Consider the following 12,127-nt stretch of genomic DNA (forward strand, 5'->3'; position numbering starts at 1 on the left):
GGTGGTGGTGGTGGTGGTGGTGACGGTATGTGATGATGGTGGGGTTGGTGGTGGCGGGTGGTGCATACTTGTCAACATAAAGAATAGAAAATTTTGGGTTGTTCTTTGATGAATAACGCTTTACCACTTCTTCATGTAGTTGACTTAACTTGTATAAAAATGTGTCTATGTGGATACATTTTTGAGAGCCAAAACAATATATTTGCCTACAACTATTCTTCGTCAGCCGAAAGTAACCCCCATATTTCAATTTTAACTTGAACTTGGATGTTGGTATACGCCTGAAATTGAAAAATAATTAGAGAAACAATCATACAATTTAGCAAATGTTTAATTAAATTAAAATTAAGATATTCGCATAAACATACTCGATTAATGGAGACTTAGCCCTGCTCTCCTATATTGGTATTGATGTGTCATGAAGGGTAATATCTTCTGTTTGAGAATGATCTTCCGACATTGGTTTGTATCGCCTCTAAAATATAATTTTAATTCGACGATAAGAAAAAAAAGATATAAAGGTATAACAACACGACTTCAAACATCAACATTGACACAACAACTACATCAAGTCTAGGAATTAACTTGCAACTCTTTTGTTCATATTCATGTGATACCACTTATGAGATAATAGTCAACTGTATTTCACATGGGTTCATTTTTTGTTTCCAAAGATCTAATATTATTCTTTTACTCAACAGGTTTATAAATTTGTGCATGAATAAATCAAACAACAACAACAGAATCCAAATTGAGGAAAGGGAATGGATTCACATTTTATTTACCTAATGCGTGTGTGTTTCCAAAATTTATAATATAGTGACTTTTTAATCCTCAAAACCGCAGCAGAGCTTTATTTTGAGTTGGACAATTTTTTCAATTTGTGCATGAACAAATCAAACAACAACAAAAAAAATCGAAATTGAGGAAAAGGAATGGATTAGCATTTTATTTACCTGATGCATATGTGTTTGCACGAAAACTAGGGAAGCATCGATAGGACCAGCAACTACGACTGATTGGAAGCAGAGAATGGTCGATGATCGGAAGTATCAGGCAGGGCTCGATCGTCGATCGTGATTTTGTGATAGATGGGGGAAAACGTGATTAGTTAGCAAGGGTAATATTGTCCATCCAAATTGTATTTTAATTATAATGATTTAATATTGTGAAAAACAATTATAAATAAAAAAAATACCAAAATAATTGATTTGGGTATATATGATATTAAAAAACATTAGGAATGGCAAATACGATATTTGTAGTTTAGGCCGGGCAAATACGATATTTAGGTGTTTAGGAAGGGCATATACAAAGGGATAAGATTTCATAAGGAGTTACTAAAAGGGATAATGTTATAAAATAATCATCAATTATACTTAATTTGCTAATTATTAGATCACTTATAAGGCTGATGGGAGTGGAGAATTATTAGATCACTTATAAGGCTGATGGGAGTGGAGATGCTAAGCACCCTCGCTAAGAGCTCGCTAGGAAAAGGAACACCGCCCCCTAGCTCTCGCTAGGGGGCTCGCCAGCTTGAAGTCGCTACATTCGTAACGAGAGGAGACGGAGGGGAAGAGTTGCACATTCTTTCCTTTTTGACCGAAAAGATATTGTATGAGCCAGACATCCGACCAAGAAAATAGAAGCTCAAGCACTCGATCGTTTCCCCCCTTTTGAATTCTTCAACTGGTAAGCAGCTTTAGCTTGTTTTAATCAAACTAGAAAACCCAAATTTTACGGTTTAGCTTCTTGAAAAACCCATTTTGTTTGTAGTTTGTATACCAATTGTTATCAACAGTTAGTCTTCTTGAGTTCGTCAATATCATAACCAAATAGTGAATCCAACCAAAGTCAACAAACTCAACTGTTTAAAGCCAACTTGATGATCGATTTTTATAGTAAAAAAAGTCTTTGAATTGATTAAGGGTTAGATTTGCTGTTCTTGTACTAATCAGTTATCCCTAATTTACATGCACACTATATGTTCGATGAAATGCCGAACTCAAATGTTTGCTTGCGGTCTTTCTAAATACACGAATTGAAATGGAGAAGAAAAGAGGGTTTATTGCTTTTGCTTACTGTTAGGACTGAGAAGAAGAAAGAATATATATATATATATATATATATATATATATATATATATATATATATATATATATTAAATTAATTTCATCTTTTTCTAGATGTGATACTGTTTGTATGGGACACTTGAAAGAAGAATAAAAAGTCAAGAACTTGCCTCTTTTACCTTCTATTATTTGGGAAAAAAAATAACATGTTCCTACCCATTTCATTTTTATTTGTTTTTTATTCTAATCGTCTTTTAATTCCAATTGTTTTATATTTTAGTATTCAATTGTTATCTAGCATTTGTTGAATAGATCTTTTTAATTGCTACATTTAAGATGTCTAAATGTGCATTCTTAAAACTGCAAATTATCAAACAAACAAAAAAAAATCATTATTAGTTGTCATATAGTGCAATTAAATCATTATTAATTGTCATATAGTGCAATTGGAATTAAAAATATCGATTCATAAATTGCAATATATTGTTTTAACTTGTATCTTTTGTCAAAATAATTATTATTTGTTATCTTATTTTGTGATTATTGTTTTTTTGGAACAAAATCTTATTTGATTGATCCAAATAAAATAAAAAAAATTGTGTATTAAAAAAATATAATTTAATTAAATTTGAAAAAAAAAATAATATGCTAAGGCTGGAGGGAGTGGCCTCGCCACCCCTCTCGCCAACAATCTCGTCAAGAGTCACTACTCCACTCCTCACATATTCGCTATGAAGCTCGTTATCAGTAGTTCGCCAAGGGTCTAGCGAGAGGAGAGAGAAAGAAATTGAACAATATGATTGGTAAATGAGATTTTTTCCATGAAAATGAAATTTACAGGCTAAAAAAAGAGAAATGTTATCAATCTGTTCGTCAGGTAGCAAACGAGGAAGATGACACAGATTTCACAATTTGGCAGTTTTGGTCCTTCAATTTTAGCTTTATGACAGATTCGATCCTAACTTCTAACTTCTTTTACAACATAAATTTCTAGAATTGGCATAAAACCCCCTGCAAAATTTTATTGTAATTTTTTTGATTTAATATGAAATGCTGTGTTTTAAAAAATATAATTTATTTGATATTAATTGTTTGTGGTTTAAAAAAATTATTTAAAATAATATAATTTAATTAATTTTGAAAAAGAAAAAAATTGGTGCGCTAAGAGTGTTACCACTCCTTATAAAATGCTAAGATTTTGGTGTTAAGACAAAAAGATGACGTGACAGGCAAAAAAAGTGATGTGGCAAGGTGCTAGGAGTGTTATCACTCCCTCTAGCCTAAGAGTGTTACCACTCCCTTCCAAATGCTAAGAATTAAATGTTAAGAAAGAAAAATGATGTGGCACTAAAAAAAATGATGTGGCAAAGTGCTAGAGTGACCACTCCTCCTAGCCTAATTGTATTCAATAGACAATAAACTTCTTTTTCATTTTTTATTACACCATTAGAAGGGACTATTGGACTTCAACAAGGTAAACCGATTTTCCATACAATATGGCATTTAAGATGGTATACAACATGACCAAATTTATCGAGATTTGCTCCATGCCTCCATGGATGTATTGTCAGTGCCCATATGAACATAAATGAACAAATGTTGTTATGTTGGATGCCACAGAAGATTTATACCATTTTACTAGATTGAAAATTACTTTAATTATGTATTGAAACAGAAAAAGAAAGCTTATTGATGTATAATTAGAAGATGAATGATTTAAATAGGAAATAAAAAATTATTGGTGGTCATATTGTTAGACGTTAACTCTTACTAAAATGTTAAAGGTTGAATTTACAAAACATAGTATATACATTTTTTACTAAGCCTCTAAATGTCAGGTAGCATCAATCTCTATAGTTCATACAGAAAACTACATATCATGAATTACATTCCAAGATGGAGGGTTGGTTATAAGTGATTCTCTTTAGTTTCAGTCTTGGTTTGCATATTTGGTTTTTTTGGGGTTGCGCTGTTAAGTACTATAACTAAGGTTATCGGAACAAAGTATACTCAGTCTTCCGGGTCATAAGTGTAGATAAGAATAATATCTGTTTAAGTTTATTAATTTCGTAATTCATAATTTTTCGATTTTAGGATTTTTCATCTTAGAAAACATTGCTTCCACCTTGTGAACCTTTCTAGTGTTTAGGTTTACTAATCTTTTTCTATTAATAAAATTCTCTCACATTTTACTAATCTTTCTTAATCAGTTGTTTGTTTTTGTTCTCTCTTTATACCCATACGTCTTAATCTCTTTAAATTAAAGAGATTGCGTGTTTGATTTGTAGATATATACTTAAATATTCATAAAAAATCACAAATTTTCTTTCACATACACCATTATTACTTCTTAATCTCTTTAACTTAAAGAGATTGCGTGGTTGATTTGTAGATATATCTAAATATTCATAAAAAATCACAAGTTTTCTTTCACATACACCATTATTAGTAATAAGCTTTCTTCTTTGACCCTTAACAATAGACTTTCTTATGTCTTATCCTTATCTAAGGAATAAATTTATACAAGATTGATGGAATTCAATAAGACTATTGACACATGCAAATTCACTACAAAATTTGGCATTATTTTTGCAATATATATTCATTCATTTCCAAATTAAAAGGGTACTTACTTCTTAAGGCTAAGCTAAGCAAAAAAGCAAAGCAAAGCAAAAGTACACACATTACATTTGTGGTTACCAACATAAGAAAACTTCAAACAACAACACAGAAAAACACTAATCTTAAGAAATACAAACCATATTCATATCACTTTCATCTTCACTTTCAGTTCACTTCACACTTCATTTGTATTCCAAGATCATGTTGTTCTCTGGTGCCAATCCAACACAAGCCCTCATTATGTTTTCCAACATTGCCCTTTGTTTTGCTAGTGCATTCACCACTGGTGTCCCTGGTGGTACCTGTTTGTATTTTTATTTTTTTTCACTTTATATCATTTTCTGGTCCCATGACATGTGATTGTAACAATAATTTATATAAAAAGATAACGAAATCTTCAAAAAAAAAAAAAAAAACTTACAAGAGGGGCCTTTGTTAGGTAACTTAGAATGGTAGCCACCGGATGAAAAGAGTGAAACTTTCCCTGCAATAACATGTTCCCCACACATGATAAGTACGTTGACTCTTAAAAAAAGTGGGACTGGTCTATGAGGGTATTTACATCTTTTATACAACACAAGCGTTGCTATTTCTTTCATTTAAGATAAATAAAAAATATATTTTCAATTTTTGTCCTATTGACATCAGTCTGGTCTTAGTCGAATGCATGTCAAACACAGTACAATTTGTGTAAAGTTGCATTGACGATGAAAACGAGAGTGGAAGAGAATCAAACCTCGGTTTCAGCTTTGAGTTGGATACGAGTGCTGAGCTCAGCGAGTAGGACGAGGTCCAAGATGATTGGAGCAGCCAAAAGCGAGTCTTCACATGTGTTATGTAACACAATAGTGTTTGTACCTCCCATGAATATCTCGGATGTGTACTCGTCCATTGCTCTCTTGCTATCTCCAACATATGGCACATACTGCATAATCAAGACCACAACGTGTTAATCATATGTTCCTGCAAAATGGTTATTCTTCCAGCAACCCTTGAGCTGGCCCACACAGGGTCAATAGAACCATGTAAGATGTAAATATTTATTAATTTTTTTATATGTATATGTTTATATACCTTGATAACAACCACATGGTCGGGATGCTCGCCTGGCTCATATAAAATGGCATTGCTAGAAACCATGTCATCAACAACGTTGCTTTTGGAAATTTCTTTGGAACGGAATGTTTGTGGAGCCGAAAGGTTCATTCCATCGTTGTTTCCCAAGTGATTGTAGCTCACGATCGATGTTGGCTGTCAAAAAACCTCAAAATTAGCAGTGTTTGTTTAAGAAATAGCAACATACTTTCATTTTGTTTTTTTTTTTTGTTTCTTGTTAATTGTACATTGAAAACTCAACACAATTATAGCACTGTGCTTTCAATTCTTTTTTTTTTTTTATCATACTTTGAAAAATCATGTCAAAATTGTGAGATTAATTTGTCACAAATAAGTAAATAGTATAAAATGAATAGAGTTGGTTACCTTTATGCCAGCTCCAACAAGGAAGTCAACAAGAACAGACTTCATCTTGGTTTGACCACTCTTAAAGTCGTCTCCACCAATCAAGGTGTTCTTTGCTATGGCCAAATCAATAACCCCTACACACCACAAGTTTAATCAACATAAGAAGAAATTTAAAATATAATTTAGTAAAAAAAAAATCATGATATAAAATAGAGAAGTTACCAGGTACAAAAGTGTTCTGTGGGCTGCCATTAATGAAAGGCACATTTTCAAGAATACAAGCAATAGCATACAAGGTTGAAGGTGAAATCTCGGATTCATTCCTGTCTATTGATTTAAAAAGATTCTCCACTGTGTCGTTAAGCCCAACTACCACATTGCTGTATCTTTCTGTGTTGGCTGTCCACAATACCACCACTTTATCCACCTTGTTTGCCTCCTTAAACTCCCTGTTTAACATTTTTAAAAAAAAAAAGAAAAGTCAACCTTTTGACTCAAGAATGTTTGCATATTTGTCACGCAGAGTATAATTTTTGTTTGTTGTTAATTTATTATGTGAAATAAAGAAATAGGATAAGTGATTACCTGATATCTTTGATGATTTTTTGGATTTGTTCATTTTTGTTTCCTTTGATGACGTTGTCAGCACGTGAGCCTTGGTTAGCAGCAATGAAATCAGGGTCAAAGATTCCAGGGAGTGGGACCATGGATTCCATGTAAGGCCTTAACTGCTTTTGGAGATCGATGTCCAAAACCCTAGCTCTTGCCATGGAATCTGCCAAGTTCATGCTGCTTATGTCCCATCCTCCAAAAACGATGTCGTCTGGGTTCACCTATATTCATCAATTTAACTTTTCTTAAATGGTAAACAGATCATGGGTTTTTCTTTTTTCTTTTTTTTTTTTAAATATTTTGGATGAAATTGTTTTAAACTCTTTAAAGGTTCCAAGTGTGCTCTTTTCTAAAAGGGGTGAGAATCTTTTCATAAGATATATATATATATATATATATATATATATATATATATATATTATTGATTAATTAATTAATTTAATACAACTATGTTAAAGTGACAAAAGTGTTTGGTAGAAAGATCTACGGAAATATATAATATAAGGTACTTAAACACATGTTAATTTGGATGGATTTGCACTTTGCACCCATTTTGAGGTGTTTGATTTATGTTAATAGCTTTTAACGGAAATGTTGTTTTACATGATAAAATTATTTTGTGTGATACTGAAATTAATATTATTAAAAAGTAAAGAAATATATACCATAGGGAGAAGGCTCTTGAAAGGGGCATAAATTTCCTCGCCATTGAAAGATCCAACTCTAATGGTGGATGCTTGGGTCAAGGAACCAAAGTAGTTGGCTTGTTGCACTTTATCTTTGGTTGCCCAAGATATTCCCCTGTTTCAGTTTTTAATTTTGATTATTCCCTGATTAAAATACTAAAACAAAATAAGGAAAAAAAAATCTTACCAACCCACTAAAAATTATTAATAATTATTCTAAATAGAGACAATGATTTGATTCTTGGAGGAGCTAATATATTGGTTCTTTATGTTTGATCAATCAGCTAAGTTGCTAACTAGTAATTAAAAAACTAGCTATAATCAGCTAAGTTGCTAACTAGTAATTAAAAAACTAGCTGATAGCTGATAAAAAAAATTAATTGATAAGTTAATTGAAAAATATAAAATGATATAAAAGGTATTTGGAGGATTAAGTTTTTTCCACAAAAAAAAACCGATTTTTTTATAATTAATAAAAGTTATATTTGAGAAAGTTTTAAAAAAGCTCAATAAATTCATTAAAACGATTAGTTTTTAAAAAAAAAACTAGCTTATAATTTAATTTATAAGCTATTTTTTTGGTTTGTTAAAACATGACAAGTTAAAAAAAAAATAAAAAAATCAGTTAGTTATGACGTGTTAAATGTAACCCAAATATTTTTTAAATAAAAATAAATTAAGAAAGAAACATGTGATTTTAACTTGCAAAATTTTAGATTTGCTAAATTTATTGGGAACTTCTAAAATATAAAGCAGTTTCGAATTTTTGATATGTGAAAAGAGTTCCAAAAATAAGTTGCTTAATATAAACCTAATTTAGTTGGTCGGTATACCCCATGTTATGGATATGTTATCTATGGATCTTGTTTGCCTAAAACTGCCTACTTCGTATGAAGTTTGTGATTAATAAAGCAATGTTTAAATGATGCTGATTAAGATGTGTAACACGAAATTGTTACTTTTGTAACGTAGAACAAAGCTAGTGGGCAAAAATATCGTGACATGACATAAAGTTGATAAAATAAATAACTAGAGGCCACATAAAAGTCTTTTTCAATAAAATAATGACAAAAAAGTTTAATTTTTAGCAAAAAGCTAAAGCTTTATTTTCAATATACAAAAATATGTGGTCCATGCAAATATAATTAATTCTATCAAATATTTGAAACAATAACAACGATATAAAAGATATCATAAAAAGAAATTGTTAAATTTTACAAACAGCCTTTTCTTTCATGTAAAAAGCTAATCTTTTGGGGTTGTCTTCCTAATGAATAAATCAAAGGAATCTTTTACATATGTATTAATATTAATCTGTTAATTAACTATGATTACAAGATTTTAATAAGATAATCAATTAAAACTATTTTTAGTAAATAATAATATGTTGAATAAAAAAGTATACTATACGTTTGAATTAAATCTATGGTAGTTGTGAACGCAAATACGTCCAAACAACATCAGTTTTTCACAGGAAAATAAAGATAAAATAAGGTAACAGAGCCACAGAAAGACAAAACGTGACATGTGTCATGCAACTATATCAACTTATTTATGAAAAATAGTACTATTTTGTAAAACACATGTATTACTATATGCATGACTCTGATCACCTTCTTCCCCCACATGTATCTCATCACCTTTACCCACTTGTGTTGCTTTCGTGTTAAAATTTAATACTTTAACATAGTTACGAATCCAAACAGATTATGTCACTTTCATCTTTGACTGAAGGAATGGTGATCAAAAAATAATCGAGAATATATATAAACGTATAATACTCGAATAAATTTGTGGTTCATAATATATGTACATGCACAATGTACAATATTTGTTTTGGAAAACGCATGTTCGATCCAAAAGAAAACGAAATCCGAATTGTGCCTAAAAACTCCGTCAACTAGTTGTACTGTACAAGTAATAGAAGCTTTTGAGGTATGAAATATTGAAATCGAAATACTCACTCCCGATTTGCGATAACACCAGCAGTTAGGGTTGAGCCATTGTTGCCTCCCCATCCAACAAGCATAACCCTGTCAAAATCGTGATAAGAATCAATAAATTAAAGGAGAAATCGAATGAATTTTTGAAAAAGTAAATCGGATTACGAACCCTAATTTAGGAACATGAGTTTGAGTTTTGAACTCGTATTTAACAGTTTTGGGCTTAACAACCCATTGATAAGCACCGTTTTTCTCCTCATGAACGAGCTCTGTGGTATCGTAATTGTACAGAGAGTGTATTTCATCCTCAGCGTACTTAACATTAGGGCTTTCTACCTTAAAGCTCTCGATAAACATATTTGCTCTGGATTTCTCAATGAAACAAGAAATCGGAAACGAATGTGAGTGCGAGTGTTTGGGGAGAGAGAGAAAGATGAGTGATGAGGTGATTCTTGCAATGGGTAGTAAGCGGTGTATATATAGAAAAGGAGGTTCGTGATTAGGACTAACACGTGTCAACTAGCAAGTGGTAGTGGGTCCTACACTGAGAACCATAGATGGAATCTTCAAGTTTATTTTAGAGGTCGACGCCTCTAAAATAAATTCGATACCAAATAATTCCTAAAATAACTAAAATGAAACCGATGTATGATTTACAAACCATTTATTTTTCTTATATCAAAATTAATCACCATCATTGTTATGAAGGGCAAACGAATTGTGAGTGGGCGGTGACCCACAACTCTTTTTTCCCTCTTTAAAACCTGTTGAGTTTTATCGGACATTTACCGATGTTTGCCGGTTTGTTTTAAAAATGAAAAGAACTTAAAGAATAAGGCGTAAACAGCAAGTATTCCGAGACAATCTCTACGATGCAAGTTCGATCCATTGGTTTTTAATCGTTAACGGCTTACAATATTACTTATATAATTTATATATTTTTCACGTATATTTATAATTTACGTATAAATAAAACTTTATAATTTTGTTAGTAGTGAATAATAGACTTATAGAGAAGTTAAAGCCGACAACAGATAAGAGTCCTGCTCAATAGTGGACTTTTAGCTCCTCATGGATCGAGTGTTCTGCTTTAGCTACCAAAAAAGTTCACATGCCACCTTTTCTAACACCATCACCTCCACACTCACATACCTATAAGCCTCAACAAAAGAAGTCACGAATAGATGTTGCGAAAGGTTCATATGCATCTGACCCATCACCACCACCACCATCCACTATACTGTCAACCGATAAGAACCGATTTATTATTGAGTTGCAAAACGAGGTTCGTGAATGTCGCGAGTAGTTGAGGGCACATAAGATGTGTTTTACAGAACATGATGTTATTTTAGTCATGCTTCTAAAACTTATTAGTAAGACTGCTGGAGATGATGTTGGTACCCAAAAGGGGGTGGAGGTACATTGTTAATTATTCCACCACCGTATATTTTTTTTATTAAACTCATGGGGGCGTGGGGGAGGGGAAAAATGGGCAGCAACACAGAACCCAATTTTTCTAGGGCCAATTTTTATTATTATGTTATATATTGATGCGAATGTTGTAACGTCCCAAAAATAGGACCCAAAATTTTCATTTTTAAATTAATAAAACCAGTATTCCAGAAACATCATCATAAAAATCCAAATAAAACAAATGTATCAATCATCAAATCAAATCATCCCGAAATCTTCCATTTGAAAACTGAAGTACCTGAAACATAAACTGAAAACTGTAAACACAAAGCTTAGTTAGTTCCCCAAAATACCACATACCAATACATACATTTGTCATGGACTACCCCCATGGTCTTTTCCATGAAATGCCATAGGCGTGTTGGGTTTTACTTCAAAATTAGTTTCAAAAACTACAAAAATTGGCAAACGGAAGACTTTAAATTTAGAACATAACATAAACATTTTATACCCACCAATGATCTTCTTGCAAGTTATAGAAAGATTAAACACCAACTATAGAAAGGATGAAGAAATAACACCCTTTGTTGTTCTTTGGGTCCTCTTGGGAGGCTTGGAAGTTGATGAAGAATGTGGAACCTTTGAGACACCAACAATGACTCAACTTGATGTAGATGCTAGTCCATAAACTCTTAAACCCTTAAGTTTTAAGTTCATAACCAATATGAACTTAAAGAGGGCATGTAAAAGTAAGTAATCTTCAAAGCTCTTAACTAATTAAGAGAGAATGAGAGCGAGAGGATTATTTTCGGCCATTTGCATCAAGTAAACAAGAATGAGTGCAAGCCTTATCTTTTATATGCATAAAGTGATTTTATGGACCATAAGTCCTTAACACTTTAAGACAATAATGTCTCCTAAAGCCTACTTGTCTCCCCATGCTTTTAAGACATGTATTTCTTTTCTTTTAAATAATCAAAAGCCCATAACATGCTTCCTAGAAGCTATTGGGTTTTAATTCAAAAATAGTTTCATAAACTTGAAAACTATGGCAACGGAAGACTTTTATTTTTGAAATAACATAAACATTCTATACCCACCACGGATCTTCTTGCAAGTTGTAGAAAGATTTAAACACCAACCAAAGAAGAGGTAAAGAAATTAACATCTTGTGTAGCTCTTTCCATAAAGATCCTTTCTAAACTTATTGTCTCATATACATTCTCTTAGTTCTTCTAAAGTACTCTTATAATGCTCTTTTAGTAATCCAGTGATTTAACTATGTATTCAATTTGTATCCTATGACATGCTT

The 12,127-nt window shown here is 31.8% G+C and overlaps 1 protein-coding gene across 1 annotated transcript; it reads right to left on the minus strand.

Moving 5' to 3' along the window:
- Positions 1-4,639: 4,639 nt before the first annotated feature.
- Positions 4,640-9,864, minus strand: LOC145115134 (inositol-3-phosphate synthase). The gene is made up of 10 exons (XM_079051327.1): positions 9,572-9,864; positions 9,424-9,492; positions 7,439-7,574; positions 6,747-6,994; positions 6,384-6,610; positions 6,180-6,295; positions 5,772-5,948; positions 5,434-5,622; positions 5,119-5,181; positions 4,640-4,999 (listed from the first exon to the last, which is right to left on the minus strand). The coding sequence occupies exons 1-10, from the start codon at positions 9,757-9,759 to the stop codon at positions 4,880-4,882; spliced, it is 1,533 nt and encodes a 510-aa protein (XP_078907453.1). The 5' UTR covers positions 9,760-9,864; the 3' UTR covers positions 4,640-4,879.
- Positions 9,865-12,127: the final 2,263 nt, after the last annotated feature.

The sequence above is a fragment of the Lactuca virosa genome, chromosome 5 (genome assembly GCF_052849685.1).
Source record: "Lactuca virosa cultivar CGN04683 chromosome 5, Lactuca_virosa_CGN04683_v6, whole genome shotgun sequence".
In the NCBI taxonomy this organism is placed as follows: Eukaryota; Viridiplantae; Streptophyta; class Magnoliopsida; order Asterales; family Asteraceae; genus Lactuca; species Lactuca virosa.

Excerpts from the sequence above, each read along its gene's own strand:
- LOC145115134 (XM_079051327.1), bottom strand. The coding sequence starts at position 9,759 with ATGTTTATCGAGAGCTTTAAGGTAGAAAGCCCTAATGTTAAGTACGCT. Across the intron at positions 9,493-9,571 it reads ACTCATGTTCCTAAATTAGG|GGTTATGCTTGTTGGATGGG; the intron begins GTTCGTAATCCG and ends CGATTTTGACAG. Across the intron at positions 5,182-5,433 it reads AACTCAAAGCTGAAACCGAG|GGAAAGTTTCACTCTTTTCA; the intron begins GTTTGATTCTCT and ends ATGTTATTGCAG.